At 47.8% G+C, this 27845-nt stretch overlaps 1 protein-coding gene across 1 annotated transcript in view; it reads left to right on the top strand.

Moving 5' to 3' along the window:
- FER1L5 (fer-1 like family member 5) overlaps positions 1–27845 on the top strand; it is a 114032-nt gene that overhangs the window by 18492 nt on the left and 67695 nt on the right. Inside the window, exons 11-23 of the mRNA XM_063139466.1 lie at positions 1019–1134; positions 2755–2846; positions 9727–9809; positions 13042–13154; positions 15424–15537; positions 16431–16608; positions 17129–17253; positions 18269–18369; positions 21458–21647; positions 23729–23884; positions 24739–24870; positions 25549–25712; positions 26952–27066. Coding sequence (XP_062995536.1) covers positions 1019–1134; positions 2755–2846; positions 9727–9809; positions 13042–13154; positions 15424–15537; positions 16431–16608; positions 17129–17253; positions 18269–18369; positions 21458–21647; positions 23729–23884; positions 24739–24870; positions 25549–25712; positions 26952–27066 — 1679 coding nt within the window. The remainder of the gene's footprint in view (positions 1–1018; positions 1135–2754; positions 2847–9726; positions 9810–13041; positions 13155–15423; positions 15538–16430; positions 16609–17128; positions 17254–18268; positions 18370–21457; positions 21648–23728; positions 23885–24738; positions 24871–25548; positions 25713–26951; positions 27067–27845) is intronic.

The raw sequence follows: 27845 nt of genomic DNA on the forward strand, positions 1-27845 counted from the left end.
ACCCAGAGCTGGCTGCAGGTTTTTGTGTGTCCTCAGACACAGATCATCAGACTGTTAGATCTGAACTGCTGAATGAATTAGTTCGTGTCGATGTCATTGGTACTAGATATTGTTAAATGATTCATTGATATGTTTTGTCTTCATTTAAATTATTGATATGATTTTCAATCAGCCCTTCCCAGTGTAATGCCTTCCAGATGTGTAAGATTCAGGGAGCATGTAACTGCCCCAGGATAGTGTCCCTATGCTCTGTAGCCTATCAGATTTGGCTACATGGGAATGTCACTGATGGTAATTGAAGGCAATTTAGTGTGGGAGCAATTAACATTTTCACTGGGAGTGCCAAAAATAATGGAGGAGGGCAGAGATTTTCGACTGCCGAAAACGATAAAAATTAAGCTCAACCTAGGATGTAACAGTTTATGAAGTCACTTCTCTCTATGAATACTATAGAGTTAGGTGGGAGCAGCTACACTGCCTTGTACTGAAATTTGATTGCAAGGCAACGTCCGTGTGATAATGGTAACCCAACAAGAATGTTGGTCCAATGGAAAAAACAAGTAGATACAACTCTGAATCTACTTGTTTTTGAAATACTCTTCAAAAAGTACTTTTAATTTGATTTAATTTGATTTTTTATTTGAAGTACTCTTCAAATACTTAAAAGGTTGTCACACAGAGGAGGGCCAGGATCTCTTCTCGATCCTCCCAGAGTGCAGGACACAGAATAAGGGGCTCAAGTTAAAGGAAGCCAGATTCCAGCTGGACATCAGGAAAAACTTCCTGACTGTTAGAGCAGTATGACAATGGAATCAGTTACCTAGGGAGGTTGTGGGCTCTCCCACACTAGCGGCCTTCAAGAGGCAGCTGGACCACCATCTGTCAGGAATGCTTTAGGGTGGATTCCTGCATTGAGCAGGGGGTTGGACTCGATGGCCTTGTAGGCCCCTTCCAACTCTGCTATTCTATGATTCTATGAATGGCCTGAATGCTGGCAGTTGTTATTTCCTTTCCCTAGGTCATGCTCTAATTGCCAAATGGCTGAGCCTCTATGACCCGGTTAACCTCAACGCTGGATTAAGGGGCTACGTGAAAGTCAACCTTTGTGTCCTAGGCGCTGGAGATCATGCACCGGTAAACATCTCAATGTTGCAACACCTTCGGTATCTCAACAGTTGCATAAAATAGGCAGCCAACACCATGTAATGCATTTGACAGCTATTAAAATGATGGTAGGCTTTATTGTAAGTACGGAATAACAAGGCACAATTTCCGGGTGGAAAACCAATTTGCTCAGAGGCTTAGCAAGGGTTAAAGGCCAGGCCGACTAGCCAAATAGTGTGGTTTTTTGGCCTTATACTTGCAGCCTAACGCAGTAAAGCTCATTCAGTTTTTCACAGCTTGGGAGTAGAGGAGGAGAAAATGAGAAGCATGTGATACTGGACAGCAGCAAGGGTGGCACCTGAGCAGGAGCAGTCTATCTGTGCAGAGGGAACTTGGCATTTCAACAGCAGGTGCAACTTTGTGCAAATTGGGGAAAATCCGATTCCGCCAATGAGCAGATGAAGGAATGGAAAGCACCTGACTATCTGCAAAATGTAGATGGAATGGATTTTACACATCCCTACATCCCTACCGTCCAATAGCTGAAGCTCTCTAGGTGGCAAGACAGAAGGAGCTCCCCTCTGGCTGCCCATTCCTCCCCCCCCCCAACTTTTTTTTTTAAAAAAAAATATAATCTCTAAGTGCGGAGCCCCGCAGATACATATATTAAAAATAAAAATGGAGGGAAGACAGCCAGAAGGAGGAGAAGTGGTTCTCTCAGTCCCTCTTGCTGCCTTGTTCCTCCCCCTGCTCACATTTTTATTTTTATTATATGTATCTGCGGAGCTCCGCACTTAGAGATCGAGATTAGAGATTGCAGATAGAGATTAGAAAAAAAATTAAAAGGGGAACAGCATTCCATTGTGGGCGGAGCCAAAAGTGAAAGGGGCAGGACCAAAATGCCAAAAATATCAATGACTTTTAGCTTAAAGCTCCTCCTGCCAATAACGGAGCCTGTAGTGATGGCCACCAATTTGGATGGCTTTAAAAGGGGGTTGGATAAATTTCTGGAGGTGAAGGCTATCAATGGCTACTAGCCCTGATGGTTGTGTGCTACCTCCAGTATTTGAGGCAGTAAGCCTGTGTGCACCCATTGCTGGGGAACATGGGTGGGAAGGTGCTGTTGCACCATGTCCTGCTTGTTCATCCCTGGTTGGCCACCATGCGAACAGAGTGCTGGACTAGATGGACCCTTGGTCTGATCCAGCAGGGCTCTTCTGATGTTCTGATGTGCTTAGGAGAGGCTGCTCAGCCATTAGAAGGGTTAAAACCAGTGGAAAAGCTGGGAAACCACCAATGGTGGGGGGAGGTGCCAAGGAAAGGGGGTGTGGCCATTGGGGCAACAGATTAGGACTGGGGCAGCGGGACGGGGGTCAGATTTTCACCTGTGCTGGGTTGAGGTTCCCTCCCCCTGTCGTAAATCAGTAATTACAAAAAGGAGTTTGGGTACCTAGTGTCAACGCATCCCCACAGCATTCTCTGCAAAACCGTAGCCTGGTTCTCTGACGTAACTTTTGTTTCACTTATGTTCGGTGTTTGTTTCTTTAACAATTGGCACAGGAAGGCGCGCAGATTAAGGGATTGTCACATTCTTGCAGGGATATTCCGCTGACAGATGCATTTATTTTTGCTCCTTTCTCCTCTCCGTAGGATACAGACCACTTATTGGAGGATGGCGATTTGGAGTCCGCCATCCTGCACCCAGCAGCAATGCCAGAGGCACGCATGGCCACCCTCCAGCTGTACGTATACAGAGCAGAGGATATGCCTCAAAGTAAGTCCACCCAGCTCAATAATTGGCCTTTTCGACATATCTGCAGGATTTGGGGCGGATGAAGAGAGGAGGGCCCAATTAAGGAGGGGCGGTGGTCCCTTCCCCTATGCCAGACCAGATGTGAACTATGTGGAACCAGACAGACAATCATTTCCCAAACAGCTGAAAGTGATCTGAAATAGCTTCGACTTCCTGCGGGGTGCACCTGTATTTCTTTGGTCTCTCAGTCTCCTTTGATCAAGCAGGTTTTCTTTGGGGATGTGGAAGTGGGCCCTTCTCAGACCCAGGGTGTTGGCACATGGCCCAGTATGCCGACCTCTGAGGCCACACCTGATTCACTTCATTTACACACAGACACACTTCACACTTACACACACACACAAACACACACACATCCCCATGCTGCAATTAAACTTTTTAAAAGCCTCCATTAATGCCAATGGAGACTTTCTAAAGGCCTACTTGCAACATGGGGGGTGATTCTGGAGGGGGTCTGCAGTTAGGCAGGGCAGTGTTAATCCATCCCACCAAAATTGCCCCCAGCAGGCAATTAAAAAAACTCCATTGGCACCAATGCAGCTTTTTTTTTAAGGTTTAATTGCAGCACAAGAAAGTAGGGACAGAGGTGGGCTGAAGGCCAGAGGTTCCCCTTGCCTGGTCTACACAAGAGCTGCACAGCATCCTCTGATTGGTAGCATGAGGAGAGCTCTGTCTAGAAACACACCCACCCACCCCGCTTACCCAGGGATGGGCAAATTTCCCTGCGTTCTGTTTGCGTTCTGCTTGCCTGACGCCCATTGATTGCCTCATCCAGGCAAGCAAGGTGAGGCACCAGATGGTGCCCGGGCGCCCGGTAAGAGCTCACGAGTTTTCTTTTATCTACAAGCTGTGGTTTTGCGTTAAATTGCATGGGGGAATATTTACAGAAATCATGACTACTTGTGCAAATTTGCAGCCATAAATATCACAATTTGTGCAAAATGGCAGGTGCAAAGACCTTTTACACCTGCATTTTTGTATAAGCTCCCATCCACGATTTTGCACAAATCCAGATTTGCGCAAGTCATGATTTGCACCCCCCAAAAGGTAGGAAATTGTGAGTGTGCCTGACTCAGCATGTTCAGGGATCTGTGAGCTGGCATCCAGGGTAGGGTGACCATATGAAAAGGAGAACAGGGCTCCTGTATCTTTAAGAAAGGAATTTCAGCAGGTGTCATTGGTATGCATGCAGCACCTGGTGAAATTCCCTCTTCATCACAACAGTTGACGCTGCAGGAGTCCTGCCTTCTTTTGCATCTGGTCACTCTAGTATAGCTGCTGCAGCTTTCACTATTGTGATGAAGAGGGAATTTCAAATGACACCTGCTGAAATTCACTTTTCAATACAACTGTTAAAGATACAGAAACCCAGTCTGCCTTTTCATATGGTCACCCTATGTCCAGGGTCCTGACTGGCAAGAACTCACGCTCCATCCCCAAACTAGATTCTGCTGACATTCCTATTTACCTTATGCAGACAACACTTCGTGAACCGTCAGTAAAACAGGACTATGAAAAACAATCTGAGCAGACTATGTTTGCTTTCCTCTGCAGTGCAGGACGGCGTTGTGAATTATTTCAAAACAATGTCCAAGGATCCCACCGGCACTTCTGTTGACCCTTCTCTGGAAGCTACTTTTGCAGGAAGAGTGGTGAGTAAAATGCATCCCTGAATATCCTGTTTTTCTTAAAGGAAGAGGGTATCATTTGAGAAATAAGCAAACATCTGCTATTAATAGGAAGTACCATAAGTAAAAGTTTACGCAATAAACAGAAAAAAAAACATTTAGGTATAAGATATTGTGTTAACCGCTTTTCATGTTCACTCAAGCTCAAAAATGCCAAGAAATAACAGCTGTTAAGGGCCACATCCTTAACAGAGACATTATTTAAGCAACATGCATGAGATATGGTATCCTATTCTGTTGCTAGTTCCAGCTTCACTGCTAATTTCGAGCTGGATAGCTGTCAGCAGTAGAGCGGCGAACCTAAGTCCCAGATTTGTCTGTTCGCTGGAATGGACACACGGAGTCTTTGCAACTGAAGCTACCAATCCACAATTCAAGTACCCAACTGGCAACCAATAAGTTCCACATAGAATGATAGAGTGGAACATTAGAACATAACATAAGAAGATCCCTACTGGATCAAACCAAGGGTTCATCTAGTCCAGCGTTCTATTCATACAGTGGCCAACCAGCTGTCAATGAGAAACCCACAAGCAGGACACAAGTGCAACAGCACCCTCCAGCCCATGTTCCCCAGCAACTGGTGTACTTCGGCATACTGCCTCTGATCCTGTAGGTAGAAAATAGCCATCAGGACTAGTAGCTGCTGGTAGCCTTCTCCTCCAGGAATTTGTCTAACCCCCTTTTAAAGCCATCCAAACTGGTGGCCATCACTACATCTTGTGGCAGCGAATTCTATAATTTAATTTTGCAATGTGTGAAGAAGGACTTCCTTTTATCTGTCCTGAACCTCCCGCCAATCAGCTGCAGGAGCCCTGCCCTCTTGACCTGATACAAAAGGGAAAACAGAGACCACCTACCTCTCTTCCAATTCCCGAAAATTTCCTGCTTCGTCACCTGGAAACTATCCTCACTCGTTATAGACGAGGCAAGCAGCTATATACTAGCATTGTGCATTTGATATTTAGTCTCTTAGGCCATTTCTACACAAGCCCAAAAATGTGGGCTGGTAATGGCTGAGTCCTTGTTCATCCAAATGCACTCGTCGTCGTCGTCCCTGCACAGGGACTCCCGGGGGCAGGGGGGGGACAAGCACGGGTTTTGCCAGGGATAAGTACTCCCTGGGAAAACCTGATTCCTCTCGAGACCATGGGAAGTGTGTGGCCACTTGTCCCGGCTTCTTCCCTCCTCCCTGTGCGTCATCAGAGGGAAGGAGCTGGGACGGGGAGTCCAGGGCCATTGGGGGTGGGGTGGGGAGCAGGGTCGGGGCTCCTTTTTTACCTTATTTTTTGCTGGAGCGTGAGTGCGCTCCAGCTCCTTTTCCTTTTTAAAAAATGGCGCCCGCAATGCACGCAACATCCCTGCTCCCATCCAGGACATCACACAGCTGTGTAGGGCGACGATCCCGGAAGTAGCTAAGTCCAGGATCGCCCCCTCTCTGGCTCTCTACACCCATAGGTGTAGAAAGGGCCTTAATAGAAGTAAATAGAAGATTTTGTTTGACCATTATTTAGCACCAGTCTGCCCTAAAAGCTAGCAGCTATAGAGAATGGTACCTCTTTATTGAACTGCTATCTTCATCCTGCTCAGCTCAAGACAAAAGTTGTGTTCGGAGATGCCAATCCGGTGTGGAACCAACTGATGTCCTTTCCCATGCAGGTGAGCTGCATCATGTGAAAACAGGAGGAAGGTGGGCGGCGGGGGGAGAAAGTACAAGGTGAACAGTGGGCATGATCCAAACATCTTCCTCACTGCTGATGACCCCATTTGGAGGTGGCAGACAGTTATTTAACCCCCTTCTCGACTGCATCCCAGATAGCAATTGGTTTACTCTGACCTATAGGAAATGAATGGCAGCCACTGAGTATCAAGTCTGCTACCACTTATATCAGAGATGGGGAAACTGCACTTTGGCTCAATTTTTAATTGGGCTCAACAAACAAAGCTCTTTTCTGCCTGAATCAGAAAACATCTCAGCTTCTTTCTTCGTTTCCTCAGCCCTGTTCTGAAATTCAGAAACCTGTAATCCCATAATTATATCTGAAATGCAAGAGGGCCCAAAAGCATATTCCTTCCCTGTGAGTCCTACAGATCCTCCATCAATGAGCCCCAGAGTTGTGCTCAGGATGCAGGGTTACCTGGGATGCAGAGTTTTCCTAACTGGCATTTTTTTTCCGCCACAGATGCCTTCCATGTATGATCTAATCAAACTTACCGTTATTGATGGGTGAGTGCTGACACTTTGGTTCATTTCTCAAATACAAGGCCTTAGCTCCCTGGGAAGGTGAAAACAACACCTACATGACACATTTCCCTAAGAAAGAGGAAGATCAGGGGTCCTGATGCCGCGCTGAAACGGTTACCACCTAGACAACAGACAGAACAGGTCACCTGGGCAGATGTACTGCATCTAAGAACATCAGAACAGCCCTGAGGCTGGATCACACCAAGGGTCCATCTAGTCCAGCATTCTGTTCACACTGTGGCCAACCAGCTGTCAATGGGAAACCCACAAGCAGGACACAAGTGCAACAGCACCCTCCAGCCCATGTTCCCCAGCAATTGGTATAAGTAGGTATACTGCCTCTGATACTGGAGGTAAATTTCTATTGAAATTATAGTAATGATTTCTAAATTTGCATCTAGACATCTACATTAGTATTTGCAATTTTCATGCAAACATGTGTTCCCTTTTGTGGTTCTGTTTTAGTGATGCATTTCCTCTTCTTTTTTTCTTTTTCTTTTTCTTTTTGGTGAAACTTAAGCAGCAACAGTAAGGCCCCGTTCAGACAACACGCTAAACCCTGCTGCTTAACCACAAAATGGTTAATGGAATTCCGTTAACCATTTTGTGGTTAAGCAGCAGGGTTTAGCGTGTTGTCTGAACGGGGCCTAACTGCTGGCAATGTGGCCGCTATTGAGCATTCCTTACCCTGCCCCAAAATTACTATCATCACAGAGCATTGGGGGTGGGGGGAGCAGTGGCAGGGAAGAATGCTAACCATTACGCCCACAAAAGTGAGTATCATTCTTTTTAGGAAAGGGGCAGGAAAGAACATTCTCATAAATTTTCTCAAAGTCTCTTCTGAAGATTCAAAACCAACAGAAGGAAGCACATAGTTGGAACTGTGGAATTCAGTACCCCAAGACATAGACATCAATTTGGATGGCTTTAAAGGGGGATTAAGTAAATACGTGGGGGATAAGGCAATCGATGGCTACTAGTCATGATGGCCGTGTACTATTTCCAAGTTCAGTGGTTGCATGCCTCTGCATATTAATAGCAAGGAGGGTGCTATTGTGCTCATGTCCCAGTTATGGACTTCCCATGGCATCTTGTTGGTCATTGGGGGAACATAATGCACCCCAGAGTGCAGGACACAGAATAATGGACTCAAGTTATGGGAAGCCAGATTCCAGCTGGACATCAGGGAAAACTTTCTGCTTGTTAGAGCAGTACGACAATGGGACCAATGACCTAGGGAGGTCGTGGGCTCTCCCACACTAGAGGCCTTCAAGAGGCAGCTGGACAGCCACCTGTCAGGGATGCTTTCAGGTAGATTCCTGCATTGAGCAGGACTCTTTCAATGTTCCTAAAGTAGCTTCCATAAGCCTGACGTTTGCTCACATCTAATGTAAGTTGTAGTGGAAATTCACCTTTATCAATAAAAAGGTTGATTTACTAAAAGTAGTTTGCCTTGCAATAAAGCTTGTTTTTCACTCTGTGTTGCCAAGGCAAAAGGGGAATGTAGAATGTGCATGGTCTCTCTTTTTGCCAAAGGGAAGTGCATGGTCAGCTATTTCTTAAGGCTGAGACATGTGGAGGATAGGGTCAAAAGGAGATACAGAATGCGTAAGTCAGCTACTTCCCATGTAACCAGGCAATAGGTTATGCCATGCTTAAAACATCATAAGCTTTGTGACTGGACAATTAATCTCTGCAATAAGGCATGCTCTAATTCCGTATGGAAACTGTAGAAATCTATGAGTGTTAGACCTTGGGGTGGTGAGCAGTTCTCTTTTCTTTGTATTAGAGAACTCCGTTGCAACGTAGTGTTTTCTGTGTTGCTGCAATAAAGCAATTGGTGAGCGAACACTACCTGAGTCGTGTTCAGTCTCTTGACCATGTATAGGGTGACCATATGAAAAGGAGGACAGGGCTCCTGTATCTTTAACAGTTGCATAGAAATGGGCATTTCAGCAGGTGTCATTTGTATATATGGAGAACCTGGTGAAATTCCCTCTTCCTCACAACAGTTAAAGCTGCAGGAGCTATACTAGAGTGACCAGATTTAAAAGAGGGCAGGGCACCTGCAGCTTTAACTGTTGTGATGAAGAGGGAATTTCCCCAGGTTCCCCATATATACAAATGACACCTGCTGAAATCTCCTTTTCAATACAACTGTTAAAGATACAGGAGCCCTGTCCTCCTTTTCATATGGCCACCCTAACCACGTAAAGAATTCCACGACAAAATCAAACATGGCCACAATTATATTTGGAGACCATATTGTTTTCCAGACAGAACTAATTCGGGGGAGGTGAAAGGGCTTTTCCCTCAAAGATGAGATGAATAAATTAATAGCTAGGTACATTAAGTAATGGGGCCTAAATAGGGTTAGGGTCACCATTTCAGTATAAATATGTCATCTGATATCTTTAAATTGTATTATTAATGTAGTAAAATGTATTCTAACTGAGCTTTTATGTTTTCCATTTCAAACAATTATCCAATCTTTATTTTATTTTAATTTTTTGGTAGATCCCTGCTTCTATTTTCATGTTTGGAAAACAGATGATTTAAAAAAAAATCATTTTTCAGTTCTGAAATACTTTATTCTAAACTAAACTCACACAAACTCACACACATACACACTGTCCCCAGAGTAAAAATAAATATTTTCCAGAGGGATTTTCTTTAAACAAAGCCCGGAAGATTTAAAAAAATAATTTCTCAGTTCTCAAGGACGTTACTCTTAACCAGCCCTCCAACACTCACACCCACACCCTGTCCCCAGAGTAAAAAATAAATTCTTTCCAGGAAGATTTTCTTTAAACAAAGTCCTTGGAAGTCTCCATTACACCCCCAAAGTTACCCCATGCGCCCTTTTTATTTTCTAGGCAGCAACATGGTGACGGCAGTATTCTGGGGACCACATTTATCAGCCTCTCCCAGATCTCTTCCACAGGGGCTGAAATGGAAAGTAAGAAAGATTTGATTCTTCTCCCAGCCCTGCAAATGGGCACATCAGGGCCAACTGGTGACATTTTATTGCCTGGGGTGGGAAATCCAAACGGCAAACCCCTTCTGCTAACTAACATGGGGCACAATCCACCAGAAAGTCCTCCTGTGTGGAAGCAGGGATGGTGCTGCATTTCAGGGGACCCTGGCCACAGTGTCCTCCATAAGTCCGTGTAGAGGCCGGCCTCTCCCTTCAGCAGCAGCAAGCTTATCCAGCAACAGGGGACAGTCCCCTGACACTACTGACGCGAACACCGGACTTACGGGGCTGAATTTGCTGGTGCAACCACCATTTTAATTCCACCACCACCATAGAAGGCGCATGGTTTATGTGGGAAATTATAATGGCAAGAACTGTGACAAGCGGCTTTGCAGGTCCCTCTTAGATCCAAAGGCAAATAAACTCAAATTCCCAGGTCTGAAGAGATAGCAAGCAACTGAAATAGAGTGTTTGGTTGGAGGGATTGCCTGTAGGCCTAGGGCACATCTACACCAAGCAGGATATTATTATTTATTATTATTATTATTATTATTATTATTATTATTATTTATTTATTTATATAGCACCATCAATGTACATGGTGCTGTACAGAGTAAAACAGTAAATAGCAAGACCCTGCCGCATAGGCTTACATTCTAATAAAATCATAATAAAACAATAAGGAGGGGAAGAGAATGCACCAAACAGGCACAGGGTAGGGTAAACAGGCACTGGGTAGGGTAAAACTAACAGTATAAAGTCAGAACAAAATCAAGTTTTAAAAGCTTTAGGAAAAAGAAAAGTTTTTAGCTGAGCTTTAAAAGCTGCGGTTGAACTTGTAGTTCTCAAATGTTCTGGAAGAGCGTTCCAGGCATAAGGGGCAGCAGAAGAAAATAGACGAAGCCGAGCAAGGGAAGTAGAGACCCTTGGGCAGGCGAGAAACATGGCATCAGAGGAGCAAAGAGCACGAGCGGGGCAATAGTGTGAGATGAGAGAGGAGAGATAGGAAGGAGCTATGAAAGCGGTATATAAAAGGCAGGAGCCACACTACTGCTTTATACCGGTATTGAAGTGCACGGACAACTGTTGAGGCCCATTGACACATCCCATATACCGCTTTCATACCACGATATCCTGCTTGGTGTGGCTCCTACCTTTTATATACCGCTTTCATAGCCTGACCATACCCACTGGAGAAGTCCAGACACTTCAGGGAAAAGAGGGCCAACCGGAGCAACCGGAGTTGAGCGCCAACTCACTGGTAAAACAGGAGCGCCCAGCCCTGCAGTTGCATTAGGCTAGGGTGACCATATGAAAACGAGGACAGGGCTCCTGTATCTTTAACAGTTGCATAGAAAAGGGCATTTCAGCAGGTGTCATTTGTATATATGGAGAACCTGGTGAAATTCCCTCTTCATCACAACAGTTAAAGCTTCAGGAGCTATACTAGAGTGACCAGATTTAAAAGAGGGCAGGGCACCTGTAGCTTTAACTGTTGTGGTGAAGAGGAAATTTCACCAGGTGCTTCATGCATACAAATGACACCTGCAGAAATTCCCTTTTCTATGCAACTGTTAAAGATACAGGAGCCCTGTCCTCTTTTTCATATGGTCACCCTACGTTAGGCCTTTTTTTCCCCATCGGCCCAGCCTTCTTCCCCAGGAAATTGGAAGTCTTGCAAGACTTCTCAGCTGAGATCTCGTGAGATTTAGAGTGCGCTGAAACCCGGCTGGCTGCCTGCTGCTGTGCTGCAGCAGCAGCCATTGTGGTGGGAGCAGCAGGCAGCAGCAGTGGGCGGCGTGGCGCAGCAGACGATGACCAGCAGCATCAAGAAGGTAGGTGACCAGGAGTACGGCCATCCTCTGCCCCATCTTCAGGCACGGGCCGGGGGCGGCTCAGTTGTCCAGCTCAGGTGACTGGGGCCTGGGCGTGGGCCAGCAACGCGGACATCCTATTTCTTCCCCCCTTCGCTTGGGAGCCGGAGGTGTGTGTTTCCAGCTTTCCCTGCCTGTGGCCTCGTCATGGAGTCTCCCCCTCCATAAATGCCTCCTCTCAATCTAACAGCCTCCCTTAAAAGTCTTCTCTATTGCCCCCCATTTTCTCCTTCCCCCTTTTTTTTCTCACCCCTATTTTCTGGCTGCTTCTTCCCCCCATTTTCTCCTTCCCCCCTTTTTTTTCTCCTTCCCATTTTCTGGCTGTTTCTTCCCCCCATTTTCTCCTTCCCCCCTTTTTTTCTCGCCCCCATATTCCAGGGCACATCGGAAGAAAAGTCTTAAAATTTGTACAGTAAATAAAAATAAATGTTAATTTCTGACCGAGGCCACGCCCCCTTGGGGGCCGGACATGTTGAGTTGGTCCCACCTTGGGGTGGGCATGTTGGGGTGGCCACACCTCCTTAAAGGCGGCCATATTGTCCTCCTTTTTGGTTTCCAAAATATGGTCACCCTATAGTGGAATATCCTGCTTGGTATAGATGAGCCCCACGTTGCCCTTTCTGAGGAAGACCCAGAGATCTTAACGCTATGTAGTAGGCAGCAGTAGGTGGATGGCTTGACATCCAGGTTCAAGCCCTCTCATGTTCTGTGTAAGACCCTGTTCCTTTCAGCAGGACTTAACAAAGGAGAACTTCCTGAAGGATTGTGCTTCAGTGGGTCCCCTCACTGCCATTGTCACCAGCTGCTCTTGTTCCTCCTCCTCCTCTTTTCCATCATTGCTAGGGTGACCATATGGAAAGGAGGACCAGGAATTTTAGCAGGTGTCATTTGTATGCATGCAGCACCTGGTGAAATTCCCTCTTTATCACAACTGTTAAAGATACAGGACCCCAGTCCTCCTTTTCATATGGTCACCCTAGTCATTGCTACCACCAGCGTCATCTGGGCCAGACCAAGACGCAAGGGTACGAGTAGGCTGCAGTGGTGATGAGGAGAAACACTGCCAAGGGGCTCTTGTCACTGTGCCTATGTTGGGATTTGCCCCTAGGCAGGTGCCTAATGATCATAGAATCACAGAATGGTAGAGTTGGAAGGGGCCTATAAGGCCATCAAGTCCCACCCCCTGCTCAATGCAGGGATCCACCTTAAAGCATGTCGACCTGCCCTGTGGGTTAGATGTGTCTGTCTACTGTGTGGCCTTTCATAGCTCCCCAAACTGGCCACCTTGCCATGGCTCATGATCGGGCTGGTGCACCTTCTCAGGCTACTTTTGGTTTCAGAGAGTGACTCAGGCTTCCAGCCATGCTTCGGGCCGGCCTTCCTGACCCTCTATGGGAGCCCAAAGGAATTTATGAGCCAAGTGGATCCTCTTAAGAAACTCAACACTGGGACCGTAAGTCTGTCTCTGGCTATCTATTTGGGTGTGGTTTGTTTGTTTGTTGGAGACAAATTGAAGCAGACAGATCCCCGAAGAATTGACACAACTACCTTTAGAGTGGCATAAGAGTGACAGTTCTTTTTGAGCAGCAGCTGGACAAGTACTTAAAGTACTAGGATCCTGAAACCGAGTCCCTGTACTTACATTAAATCACCGGCTCCTGTATCTTTAACAGTTGCATGGAAAAGGGAATTTCAGCAGGTATCATTTGTATGCATGTCACACCTCGTGAAATTTCCTCCAATACTGCAGCTATACTGTGACCAGATTTAAAAGAGGGCAGGGCACCTGCAGTTTTAACTGTTGTGATGAAGAGGAAATTTCACCAGGTTCCCCATATATATAAATGACACCTGCTGAAATTCCCTTTTCTATGCAACTGTTGAAGACACAGGAGCCCGGTCCTCCTTTCCATATGGTCAGCCTACCATTGTCCAGATAGGCATTGGCAATGCAGACCTAAACTGGTCTTGATGACCATGGAACGGTTGCAGAATGCCCTCACCAAAGAGGCTTACCTGGCGTCAATGCTGTGGTATTTTCAACACCAGGTGAAGGACCTCTTTATTTTCCCAGCCTTTTTAATCTGTAGAATTTCTTATAAGCTGGCCTCCCCAGTCTCCTACCCTTCCCACCCTCCTGAATGCCCTCTTTCCATCTTATTTATTTTTATTATTGCATTTGTATCCCGCCTTTTTTTCCTCCAATGAACCGAAGGCAGTGTACCTCCTCCTCCTCCTCTCCATGTTATCCTCACAACAACAACCCTGTGAGGTAGGTTGGGCTGAGAGTCTGTGACTGGCCTAAAGTCACCCAGTGGGTTTCCATGGCCGAGTGGGGACTAGAACCCGGATCTCCTGACTCCCAGTCCAACACCTTTGCCACTATACCACACGATGAGGAATTCTTCAGCCTCCCTAGCCTCTGTCCCTCCTCCTCCCCAATGCTAAAATGCAGAGCAGGGAGAACACAGAGATGAAGATGCTGAAACTGCCTTCATGCCTCAGGGTTTCCTCATTAATCATGAGGAGCAGAACTTTGCTTCTTTGGCCTTTGCTAGACCAGCCTATATCCCCGGCTAATACTCGGGATCGCCCCTGTGTGTCCAGATGACGCACAGGGGATCCCCAGCTCAGGCAGGGATCAACCCTGCCTGGCCATAAGATATAGGCAGACCCTTTCACCCCACTTTTTCCCGTTTTTGCGTGTGGCCCGTCTTTGCGGGTTTACCCAGTTCCGTGCAATTACTTGCGCAGAGCCGGGAGCCACGCACAAAGCTCAGCGCTCCCCAGGAGTGCTGCGCCCAACGGGGGCAGGGTGGGGGAGCGGGGAAATCATTTTTTTTAAAAAAAACAAAACACCTTACCTTTGCACACAAGCATAGAATCATAGAATAGCAGAGTTGGAAGGGGCCTACAAGGCCATGGAGTCCAACCCCCTGCTCAATGCAGGAATCCACCCTAAAGCATCCCTGACAGATGGTTGTCCAGCTGCCTCTTGAAGGCCTCTAGTGTGGGAGAGCCCATAACCTCCCTAGGTAACTGATTCCATTGTCGTACTGCTCTAACAGTCAGGAGGTTTTTCCTGATGTCCAGCCGGAATCTGGCTTCCTGTCACTTGAGCCCGTTATTCCGTGTCCTGCACTCTGGGAGGATCAAGAAGAGATCCTGGCCCTCCTCTGTGTGGCAACCTTTTAAGTATTTGAGGAGTGCTATCATGTCCCTTTTAAAAGTAAAAAAAATGGCGGGCGCGACAGCTCTCTACTTGAGTCGCCACGCGTTACATGTAAACGAGGGTGGGATCTCGTGTTATTGACAACACGAGATCACCTCTCCTCCATCCTGGGATATCCTGTAGGTCTAGCAAAGGCCTTTGTTTTTAATTGAAGGATTATATTCTCGGGATTGCATTGCACCCTCCAGATTGCACACCACACATGCACACCGCCACGGCATTCTGCTCTTTGTGATTTCTAGATGTTCTGCTTTCATTGAATCAACGCATCTTGTGGGGATGCGTTGATTCTTCGTGTTTCATGGGTCACTTTGCCAAGACTGAGAATTTGCACACGGTCACTAACGGGTACAATTTTTGACGAAACTAAAGAGGCTGGGGGAAGCTTCCCTGTGCTCTTTCTTTTCTACTCCTCAATATTCTTTTGCCTCTTAGATTGAGCAATTCTGAGCTTTCTTTCGTTGACCCTTTTGCTCCATGTGTTTTCTAGGAGGAAGGGATAGCTTACCGTGGAAGAGTTCTTGTCGAGCTGAAGATCAGCATGGAGGCCATCCCCACTCAGAAAATAGATGACATTCCTGTAGAACGGATTAAAAAGATTGAGGTAACCAGGAAATGAAAGACACCCAGTATTGTCCTGCAGCAGTTAAAGCTGCAGGAGCAGTGCCCTCTTTTGATTCTGGTCACTCTAGTATAGCTCTTGCAGCTTTAACTATTGTGATGAAGAGGGAATTTCACCAGGTGCTGCATGCATACAAAGGATACCTGCTGAAATTCGCTTTTTCATACAATCCTTTCCATACGGTGGCCAGCCTAATTTAGATGCTTGTCAAGTCTTCAGTGTGGGACTATGTTGGAACTACGTGGGAACTCGTCTGGAGTGAGACCATTCGACCATACTCTCCCAGTGTTGTTCCAGCTTCACTGTGATTGCCAGCTTGTTTTTGGGACCATAACAGTCTGAGACCAGGATATCTCAGTCAGTGGTGTAATTAGGGCTGAAGGTGAAGTCCAGGGAGCGCTCAAATTACCACCCGTAGAGCAGCAATTGATGGAGGCAGTGGCATCAGCACTTGGGCCTACCTTTCTGGGTGCCTTAATAACTCTCTTAGTCTTTAAGGTGCTACATTATTTGATGGAAGAGAAGGCTATCAATGTCTACTAGTCAGGATGGCTATATGCTACCTCTGTATGTCAGTTACTGGGGAACACAAGTGCTATTGTGCTCATGTCCTCATAGAATCATAGAATCATAGAATAGCAGAGTTGGAAGGGGCCTACAAGGCCATCGAGTCCAACCCCCTGCTTGTGCGTTTCCCATGGACAGCTGGTTGGCCACTGTGAAGAGAATGCTGGATTAGATGGAACTTTGGTCTGATCCAGCAAGACTCTTTATGGGGTTTTTGGGGGGGGGGCAGGGGGAGGTCTAAATATGTGGTAGGTGTTGGCCAACCAACGCCTCCCTCTCAAAGCTTATCCCGGTTCTTGTTTCGACAGTACTATTTGCCCCAGAATCGGTATGGGCTGTGCGCCGTCCTTTACTCAGCCACCATGTTGGACGATATCAAGGAACGGATCCAGTTTGAGGTCAGCATTGGGAACTATGGCAACAAATTTGACGGGACTTGCAAACCTTTGGCCTCGACCACTCAGTACAGCCATGCCGTGTTTGATGGTAAGGAATGAAGGGCAGCAAGGTTGCTGGGTTGGAGAGGAGGGGTTTTGTGGGAGAGGGAGTCCTGAGAAGGGATGTGCTATTTGGAGATGGAGCAGAGTTGTGGCTCAGTAATAGAGCACATACTTTGTATGTAGAAGATCCTGTGTCTCCAAGTACCTCTCACATCTCTGGATTGCCATTGTTATCCCACCTGACCTTCAAGTTGCTCATGGTCTCTCTTTCCTTTCCCCCTCTTTATCCTCATAGCAACTTTGTGAAGTAAGTCAGAGGTTGAGAGGGCCTGGACCAAGTTCACCTAATAAGCTTTTTCACTGAGCAGGAATTCGAACCCTGGTCTAACTTCAACACTCTAACCACTACGCCACACTAGTTCTCAAGCAGCAGAGGTGGAAAGATCTTTGCCTACATCCTTGGGGACTGGGCTAGATGGAACAATGGTCTGAAGCCATTTTATGTGTTCCTTGAGGGACAAGGCCCCATAATGGACCCCATGAAAAGCCAGGCTATTCTGTTCCAGGAAACTACTACTACTACCTGCCGTGGTATGACACAAAACCCATGATGGCTATCGCTTCATTCTGGGAGAATACCAGCTATCGAATTACCTCTCTGAACATCTTGCAATTGATTCAAATTAGGCTGGTAAGTCCAGAAGCTGGCTGTGTAAGGGAACAAACCACCTGATAGAGATGTAGGTCCCATGTTCTCTTCTGATCCACTCTGTCTCCATCAGAGTAAGTTCACAAGAGGGGCCTAATGGAAGTGCCCATCCCCAACGTTAGGGCCGTCTCTTTCATGAGCCACATGGCTCAGGTGGAAGATTGGGAGGGGTGGCAGAGTATGTCCCCATACCTGTCACTGCTGCCACCATGGCCCCACTTAATTTGCAGCAATGGCTACTGCTGCTATGGATCCCTTTTGTAGCACTCTGGACGCTTTCTCACTTGGGATGGGCACAGCCAGATCAGAGGTCCCACAGGCTGCTTCAGACTAAGGTTGGGCGAACTCCTCCATGTCCAGTTGGCGCTCTGCTTACTGGACTCCCACTGGTTGCCTGACCCAGGCAGACGCACGGGCTGAGCCGGCAGACAGTCTGTGCATACTCAGCAAGAGCTCACGATGTATTTTTTTTATCCACGGGCTGCGATTTTGCACAAAATCACAGGTGGGAATATTTTCAAAAATCATGGTTTGCGTAAACTTGTGGCCACAAATAGCACAATTGGTGCAAAATTGCAGGAATAAAGGACCGTTTACACCTGCACTTTTGCACAAATTGTGTTATTTGTGATTTCCGTAAATATTCCCATTCATGATTTCACACACACACACAAAGGCAGAAAACCGCAAGCTTGCCCAACTCATCACACACCAGTTCGAGTCAGCTCAGGGATTAGTGAGCTGGCATCCAGGGGTCTAAGCTGGTGAAAACTCCCTGAGCTCCACCCCCAATTCAGATTCCTCTAACATCCCTACTTCTGACCTAACAAAGCAGTGAGTCCATGCTCTGGAGCATCCCAGCATTTTCTCACTTTTGGGGCCTCACCAGCCGTGCCTCCTCCTTGCAAGAAGTAACGTGGCCAAAAATGACTGTAGAGCACCATTGGTTTGCCTTATGGGCTGTCCAGCCACAGACATAGGCTTCCTTCCTTAACAGAAGAAGAACCTGGATACTCTTAAATCCATCAGCATTCCCAGTGACCCATCTGTGGGTGTTGTTTGGAAGAAGCTTCAGAAAGAACTGGTGGAAGATTGCAGGTGAGAAATGGGAAGGATGTCTGTGGGGAGATCATACCTAGGCAGAAGCGGATTTGTTTCCTCCCTTGAAGGAGCAGTCTTTGTTTCCAGACCCCAGAATGATCAGGGGTCTGGAAACAAAGTCCCATGAAGAGAGACTGAAAGAACTGGGCATGTTTAGCCTGGAGAAGAGAAGATTGAGGGGAGACAGGATAGCACTCTTCAAACACTTGAAAGGTTGTCACACGGAGGAGGGCCAGGATCTCTTCTTGATCCTCCCAGAGGGCAGGACACGGAATAACGGTCTCAAGTTACAGGTAGCCAGATTCCAGCAGGACATCAGGAAAAACTTCCTGACTGTTAGAGCAGTGCGACGGTGGAATCAGCTACCTAGGGAGGTTGTGGCCTCTCCCACACTAGAGGCCTTCAAGAGGCAGCTGGACAACCACCTGTCAGGGATGCTTTAGGGTGGATTCCTGCATTGAGCAGGAGGTTGGACTCGATGGCCTTGTAGGCCCCTTCCAATTCTGCTATTCTATGATTCTATGATTCTAAGATCAGTTTTCCCCAGAGAGACAGGGGTCATTTTTAAAGCGGCATCAATGCCCCCAAAAGCAAACAGCAAGCCCCACATTGACATCTTGGAAACTAAGAATTCACTGCTTAGTTTAGGAAAAAGGCGACTATGGAGAGAGATGATAGAGGTGTACAAAATTACGTATGGCGTTGAGGAAGTGGATAGGGATAGGCAGACGTTTTTCTCCCTCTCTCACACTGTTGTCGGTATTCTTTCTATGGCCTGGACTCCCTGAGCAACTCTTTAAGGATCTCTGCCTCCTTACAAACCGAAGATGTGGGATGAGTAACATTCCAGACACTTGTGGCTTAACACGATAGTTTACTAGTAAAGTACAATGAGCAAATGACAACTAAAGGTATTTAGTCAATAGAGCTAAGTGATGCAAAAGGCATTAAAAGAAAATAAGAGTTGCAAAAAACAGGTTCTTTTACCCTAAGCTGCTTCTTTCTGTTCCTTCCACGTCCCTGGCTTGTCTCATGCTTTTATACCCTCTTCCCCAAAAACAGAAAGTTCCCACTTTGAGAAATTAACTGGAGAAATTAAACTTAGCCAGGGAATGAAGAGAGCAGCAGAGTCAAACTGCTCTAACAGTCAGGAAGTCCTGACTGTTAGAGCAGTACGACAATGGAATTGGGCGCTCTCCCACCCTAGAGGCCTTCAAGAGGCAGCTAGACAGCCCTCTGTCAGGGATGCTTTAGGGTGGATTCCTGCATTGAGCAGGGGGTTGGACTCGATGGCCTTGTCGGCCCCTTCCAACTCTGCTATTCTATGATTCTATGAAACTACTCCTCTCGGGGATACCCCTCCCAACAGCAAACTCCAGGCCTCTGAGGCCTGACATAATTACCTCACCTCAGTTGGCCCCAAACCTTCAGAGTTAGGATCCGGAGTCATCCCACGAAGTTGAACATTGGGAGATTCTGGACAGATAATTGAAAATACTTTCCCACTCAGCACATAGTAAAAAATATGGGATTTGCTACCACAAGATATAGGGATGACCCCCATGTGGAAGGCTGTAAAATGGGATTAGACAAATTCATGGAGGATTTCAGTGGCCAGTAGTGATGATGGCTGTGTGTTGCCTCAAATATCAGAGGCAGTGTGGCTCTCAATATCAGTTGCTGGGCAACCCCCCAAGCAAGAGGGTGCTCTTGCGGTCATGTGCTGCTTGTCGGCTTCCCACAGATGTCTGGTTGGCCACTGTGGGGACAGAATGCTGAACTAGCTAAGTTTTTCGTCTGATTTAGCATAGTTCTTCTTATCTTATGTTATGATTTTTTCTAGTGATCCTGAGTTCCCCAGACTTGGTACCAGACCATCTCTATTTATATTTGTCATTCATCCTTCTTCTAAGGAAGCCATTGCAGCATACACACACACACACACACACCCCTTGATCCTCACAACAATCCTGTTTTCATTCCTAAAGTTCATTCCTTTCAGACGTGAAATGAGAGCATGTGCAGAGTGCCTATCAGTCATCAGCATAAGCTTATTTTGATTAGTTTGTTTGAAACCTGTATTTATCATGCCTTTCTATCAAACGAGAGCTGCAAGGTGGCTCAGAACAGAGAACACAATAAAACCAGCAAAGCCAAATCACGGGTGCTTTTTATTCTGGAAGGAAGCAATTTCCTGAACACTCCCGTTTTATTTAATGTCTTCTAAAGGAGTGTCTGTGGGGGACATAGGATTTCTTGGTTTACTGGCTCTGAGGTTTACTGGTGACCTCGGAGCCAGTAAACCGTGCCCCCACCCACCCCCTCCCCCTCCTAGCTGGTGCAGAGCAGACCACGCAGGGCTACCTCTCCACCCTCGGAAACCTGAGTGCAGAGATGGAGAAAAGGGGGAGGTCCTGGGGGCAGGGAGGGGAGGAGACCGGGGAGGCTGCCTAATACAGCTTCCTATGCTCGCCCCCAGCCTCCTTCCCTCCCGCTCCAAAGTGCTGCGCCTAGATGGGCAAAATCACCCATCTAGCAAAAATGCAAGGCGGCCAAAGCACAGAGGTAAGGATTACCTCCGTGCCCCAGCCGGCAGCCTCCCAATTAGGGTACTCGGCAGCCTCCCAACTTCAGAGGCTGCCAAATATCAAGTTAGGATTGTGCTCTAAGAAATGTGAGCTACTGGTTTTTTCCCCCCTATGGGTCTTTGCCCAGATGACAGCCTTCTCTGCAGGACTGATGGTGAGGGTTGGCATTATTGGGCACCCGACAGGGCCTATTCCTCAGCAGGGGGCCCTGTGCCAGCTCCTCCAGGCCCTAAACCCCGCTTTCCTTCTGCCTCTGAAGACCCGAGCAGAGACAGAAGTGAAGCAAAGGAGCACTGCTTCTGCTTCAGTCTCCTTCTCCCTCTGAGCCTCTATGGGCCCACTCAAGGAGGAGACCCCCAACGAAGGCATCTCGTACCAGGACCCCCCAAAACCTGCAGCTGGCATGGAGTGACTGTACTCCAGGGAGTGTCTGTTGTTCTATATCCCCATCCCCATTCAGTTCTGCACTGACTGTTTCCTACATGCTCCATACTCAGGAAGCCTCTTCCTGTCTTGGAAGTCAAGATGCCGGCCACCCTTCTGGATCAGCAGATGAGGAAACTACGCACGCAGCTCCTCCATCAAATCAGCAAGGATGCAGAGAAGACAAGTTGGAAGACCCCGCTGCAGAAGATGACTGCAAAAGCCGAGAACTGGCTGAACAGGATCACCTTAGTCACTAAGGAGGTGCACGCGCACACACACACACACACTCCTCACCCCAGCATGCTTTAAAAGGGTGGCTGCCAGGGCCGGCGCTACGAGTAGGCAGGTCAGGCGGCTGCCTCGGGTGCCAGCCCTTAGGGGCAGCGTTCTGGCTGGCTGAATTGGCACGAAGAGCAGCAGCCAGGAAGCAGCGGCCCAGGCAGGCCTTCAGGAGGGATGCTCAGGACCCTCGACAGGCGGATGGTGAGACTTTCTCGGCGGGGCTGGCCACACCTGGGTGGCAGCGTCCACTCGGGCCCCAGAGATCTCTCCTGCGCCCTGCACAGGAGCCCTGGCTCGGCCAGGGCGAAGTGGGGCAAGGAGCGCTTCCTGGCAGCGGCGGTGGCAACGGGCGCCTCTCCCTAGCGCTTGGCCTCGCCCCGTCGAAGGAGAGGCGCTGCCGGCTTTGCGCAAGGCATCAGGCTCGCCCTGCAGGGAGGTCCGGTCGCCCACCCCGTCCCACCACCGAAGCATCGCCTCCTCTGGAGTGTGTGGGGGGGGGTCGAGATGGGCTCCCCGGAGCCTTTGCTCACCTTCCCTCGGCCGGTTGGGACCCCGGAAGGCTGTCGGGCTGAGCCCGCATCGAGTTTTCCCGTGGGCCAGGCGGAGGGCGGCATGGGCGGTGGGTCAGCCGGCCGGCGCTTGGCCTGGGGCAGATCAAAGGGGGCGCCTTTGCCATGAGCCAAGGCTTGCTCCTGGGTGCTGTCCAAGCCCCTTCCTGGGCTGGTGTTCTCCACACCGCCCTTGCAGAGAGACGGGGAAGCCGGGCCCGCCAGCCTGCGAGCGAGCTGGAGATACTTTGCTTTTTTTTGGCACAGTCTGTTCTGCTATCCCTTGAGGGGACAGTGGGAAGGAGGTGCTTTCAAGTCTTCCTTTCCTTCAAGGCAGCAAATATGCCCCCCACACACACACACACCTTTTATCCTCACAACAACCCTGTGAGGGAAGCTAGGCTTGAGGGCTGGCTCAGCCGAAGGCCATCCAGGGAGCTTCCTGGCTGAGCCTGGAGCTGGTGCTTTAACCACCAGCTCCCACTCCCATCACTGAATAAAAAGGAAACTATAATAGTTCAATAGCTGTCCAAGAACTCTTCTTGGACAGCTGAATCAAAGTTGGCATTGTGGGGGGGAGGGTGCAAGTAGCTCACCTTGCCTAGGGTACAAAATAGTCTGGCATCGGCCCTGGTGGCCGCGTACTGCTGCCAAAAAAGAGGAGACATTACAGGATCATTTGCTTCCTGGTCTCTCCTCTCCCGGCCTGCTGTCCCACCCCCTTTTGGGGGGCATCTGTGAGGGGGCACGGGAAGGGATGGGATCTCAGATTTCCTCTCCTGAGGCCATTCATAGGCGTGTCAACAGCCTTGGGAGGGGGATTCCAACCTATCCTATGGTCCCCAGGACCCTCTCCCCCGGACCATAGGATTGCTCTCCAGCTGCTGTTCATGTGCTTCATTGCATGGCTTGTTTTAAATTGTTGCTTTATGGTTTCATCCTTGTTACTTCATCAAATTTACCAAACGCCTCATAAAGTACATTTCTCTGGGTGTTTTACGATAGAACAACAACAGTAATAATCACAACAAAATCAACAGTATAAAACGAATGAACATGTCAACACAGCATAAAAGGCAAAATCAGGTATAACAGGTAAAACCAATGACCAGGGACTAAAATAATGATAAAACGCAAAAATACTAAAAGGTTTAAAAATATTTTAAAAGATTTAAAAGGCCTGAGAGAACAGGAAAATCTTAGCCTGGTGCCGAAAAGATAGCAGTGTGGGCCCCAGGTGAGCTTCCCATAGAAGAGTGTTCCAGAGTTGGGGGGGGGGGGCACCACCAGAAAAGTCCTCTCTCTTGGTGCCACCCTCCAAGCCTCAGAATGGGGATACTTGAAGAAGGAGGCCATGTTCGGGGCAGGGGGAATAGAGTTTTGTGTACACTTGCTCAGATGCCTTAAACTTTCCATAAGAAAGGTAAGGTATAAATGTTTTAAATGAATAATTAAGTGCAAACGTGATGCCCATAAGTGAGCGCAGGTTTTCTGTCCTTCTGCTTCCTGTAGACTCAGATAAGCATGCCAGATGTCATGATCTGGATGCTGTGTGATGAGCAGCGGGTGGCCTACGCACGGGTGAAGTCTCATACAATCATGTTCTCCAAAGCTGGTCCCCATGCCACAGGCAGGCAGTGTGGCAAAACCCAGACCATCTTCCTGCAGGTAAAAACATAGCCCTTGTTAGGGTATCTCTACGTTAAAAGAAAAAAGAAAAAAACAGCCTTCCTGGGGTTTCTTCTTCTGGAGTCTTTCCTCATTTTTGACTGGCTCCTTTGGACGGCAACCACATGATTTTGAATTGAAAACTTCCCCTCTCTGCAATGCTATTATGTTCAATGAAACATCGCCATCTAGTGGCAGAATTAGAGCACTATGCCAGCTTTACATATTGGGGACAATACTGCATTATTTCTTTTTTAAAAAGCGAGATTACCAGGGGAAAGTGCGGGAGACATCCTGTAGGTTGACAGCATCATATAAAGGACCTGCAAACTTCTGTGAGTGGCCGATCACAAGCGTGCAATAAATCACTCATGCAGAAAAGCTCTAAGTCTTGGGACTCACAAAAAAATTGTAACTGGCTTCTTGAGAGGGACATGCCAGTTTGATCCAGCATTCAAAGTTCTCCCTATGGTATTTAAGAAATACTTGCCTGGGTATTTCTAATCTATCGACAGCAACACAGACTAGAAACATCCTGGGCTTTTTTAAAACAACGGAAGCCTGTGTCTCTGCTTTGCACAGTCTCCAGCTGAAGCTATTCGCAGCTCACCTGCAGTGGAAAGAAAGCAGCCCTGTTCAGACAACATGCTAAGCCATGCTTAGGCCGCTAACCCTTTTGCAGTAAATGGTTAGTGAGTGTGTTTAAACCGTAGTTATGTAGCCACCATGGTTAAGAATGGTTCACACAACATGCTACGCTATAATGTTTAGCTCAAACCCATTAACCACCATGGTTTAGAGTGTTGTCTGAACAAGGCCTGTGTGTCGTAACTCTCCTGCTGTTTCTCCCACAGGGTGCACAAACCAAAGGGATACACAACCCTATTCCTGCCCTGCTCCGGGTCCGGTTGTGGCTTGGAATGATAGCTGACAGTGCAGAGTTCATGCAGTGTTGTGAAGGGAGGATCCTCATCATAGCTGAGACGGTGAGGCAAGCCAGGCAGCTAAGCTTAGTGGGAAGGGTCCAGTTTGAATTGGCTTGAACGGAAGACGTGAGTGCAAATCCCTGCTCAGCCATGAAGCTTACTGTGGGCTGGTTCAGACAACATGCTAAGCCATGGTTAGGCCACTAATCTTTTTGCAGCAAATGTTTAGTGAGCGTCTTTCAACCCTGCTAATGTAGTCACCATGGTTAGGAATGGTTCACACGACGCACTAAGTCATGGTTTACATGACAAGCAAAGCCATAATGTTCAGCTCAAAATGCTTAATTGCTGCTGTTTTTATCTGGTTGAGCTTTTATATTGTATTTTATATTATGGTTTTATACTGTTGTTTTATACTTTGAATGTTTTTAACTTTTGTGAACTGCCCAGAGAGCTCCGGCTTTTGGGTGGTATAGAAATGTAATTAATAAATAATAAATAAATAAATAAAATTAACCACCATGGCTTAGCGTGTTGTTTGAACAGGGTCTGACTGAACTTGGACCAATCACTGTCTCTCGACTTAACCTACCTTGCAGGATTGTGGCAGGGATAAAATAGCAGAGAGGGATGCACCTTGTATACCACTCTTGAGTTCCTTGGAGGGAGGATGGGATGAAGATGCAATAAATCAGAACAATCCTGACCTATCGATGGTTTTCATTCTGATGCTTTCAGTACGAGAACCAAAGGAAGACTCATGGGATTTGGGGGATCAGGGACCTGATGCCGCACCCCAACTTTTCGGATGTGACCGGGCAGATCAGCCTTCCCAAAGACAAGTTCCAGCTGCCTGTGGGGTGGAAATGGGATGGTGAGTGGGCTGTGGAGCCCCAAAGAAGGTGAGAGAAAGTGACCCTCCCCTTGAGCGAGGGTCAGGCCATGGGGGCACAGGACTGGGGCCTCTCAGTCCAGGAGGGCCCGCAAATGACCCCCTGACATGCAGCTGGGCACAGCAGCTGCAAGAGGAAGCATTGCAGCAGCCGGCCAGTTCATCTCGCTGCTACTCAGGCACGACCTTTGGCGGGACATGGCCAGTGAAGGCACAGGAGTGGCATCAAGACACACCCCTTCACCATTCTTGTGCCCTCATTGTCTGTGTCCATCCAAAGGCAACGTCTGATTGGTTCAGCTCACCATCACACAAAAGTTATTATTTTTATTTCATGTCTATATAGTCCAATATCAAATGTCTTTGAGCGGTGTATTTGTAGATGTCCCTGCTGGCTGGGCTAGAGGGTCTGGGGTTCAAGTCAATTCTCAGAAAAGCCCCTTCATCAGGGGAACAAGGGACCTTTATCAGAGAGTGACCATCGCTCAGCAGTAGAGCCTTTGCAGGAGGCCCCAGGTCCTGCCTCTACCAGATCCTGTTGAAAAGGCTATCTGAAGGAACGCCTCCTCCCGTATGTACCTGCCCGGATCCCAAGGTCATCCTCAGGGGTCGTTCTCTGCAAGCCCCTGCCAAAGGAAGTGAGGGCCCGGCTGTGGAATGAGCTCCCTAAGGAGGTTCACCTGGCACCTACATTATATGCTTTTAGACGCCAGGTGAAGGCCTTTTTATTCTCCCAGCATTTTAACAGTCTATAAATAAATTTTAACGTGGTGTTTTAAATTTGTAATTTTGCATTGCTGCTGTTTTTATCTGGTTGAGCCTTTTATATTGTATTTTATATTATGGTTTTATACTGTTGTTTCATACTTTGAATGTTTTTAATTTTTGTGAACCGCCCAGAGAGCTCCAGCTATTGGGCAGTATAGAAATGTAATAAATAAATAAATAAATAAATAAGAAGCAGGTAGTGAGTAGGTGGTAGAACGGAGCGTTTTCTGCCTGAGATCCTATGGGGCTGCTGCCAACCAGAGGACAAAGTTTAGATGGACGAATCTCAGCCCACTTCCTATGTTCCTAAATAAAATGAAGATTTCAGAAATGCCAGAAGTCTTCGGGGCTTCACTCATCCAAAGGAAACTAAATCCAATTCTTCTCACTCCCCATGGAAGCCCGGGAGTGAGTAGCGGTGTATTCTGGGTCCTGTGCTTCGCCAAAAGCGCCGGATCTTGCCCCTTGTGCTTCTGACCAGGCTTCTGCTGGACAAAGAGACAAACCACACCGAAGTGATGGATGAAGTGTATGAGAACCAGAGCCGGCAACCTGGGCGCCGATGGAGACCGGCCCCCATCCCTTATAGCAACGTGGTGAGCAAGGGGAGACCGGGGGATGTACAAGGGTTTCGTTTCCGCTTGCAAAGCTTCCGAACTTGCCTCCGAACGTGCACACGAGTGGGGGTGCATTTTTCGGGCAAAGCTCTCCTATTCAAAAAATACAAATTTTCATTGTTTCAGTCAATTTGGGCGAAGGGCGAGTACATAATTGGGTGCATGCTTTAAAAAAAAAATGCGACCAAAGGCGCACTCTTCCCATTCTCAAAGCTTGTGTTTGAGAACAGGAAAGAGGCAAACCAAGCTTTGGGGGAGAAATCGAGCCTCAGTTTCAATGGCGGCTGGTGGCTCTGCTGTCAGTGGGGCGGTGAACCTGCTCCGGGTTTTATTAAGAACCAGTCAGGACTCTAAAGGAGCTATGCAAGGTGCACCTTGGAGAGCTCCCTTAGAGTTCTGACTGGTTCTGACTGAAACCCATGGTGGATTCACCATCGCACTGACATCGGAGCCACCAGCCTCCACTGCTCACTGGTTCTCCCTAGGGCACAGGCTGTGTGTAGCTTGGCTTGGGCCTGGGGCAGGATTGTGGCAGGGAAGACCCTTTCTTCTTGGTTTGATTTTCAAACTTCCTAACGCTCTATATTTATTGCTCCACCAAAGCCCCACCCACCCCCCTGCAGGGACGCCGCTCTTGGTCTGGACCGGGCGGCTCCAAATTAGGTGGACTCCCCTGGGAAGGGGTGTGTTTCTCAGGTTCCTGTATGTGCTGAGATCAGGAGGATGTGGCTTCGCTCTGGAGCAGCCAGGATGAAATT

Source organism: Elgaria multicarinata, chromosome 12 (genome assembly GCF_023053635.1).
Source record: "Elgaria multicarinata webbii isolate HBS135686 ecotype San Diego chromosome 12, rElgMul1.1.pri, whole genome shotgun sequence".
Classification (NCBI taxonomy): domain Eukaryota; kingdom Metazoa; phylum Chordata; class Lepidosauria; order Squamata; family Anguidae; genus Elgaria; species Elgaria multicarinata.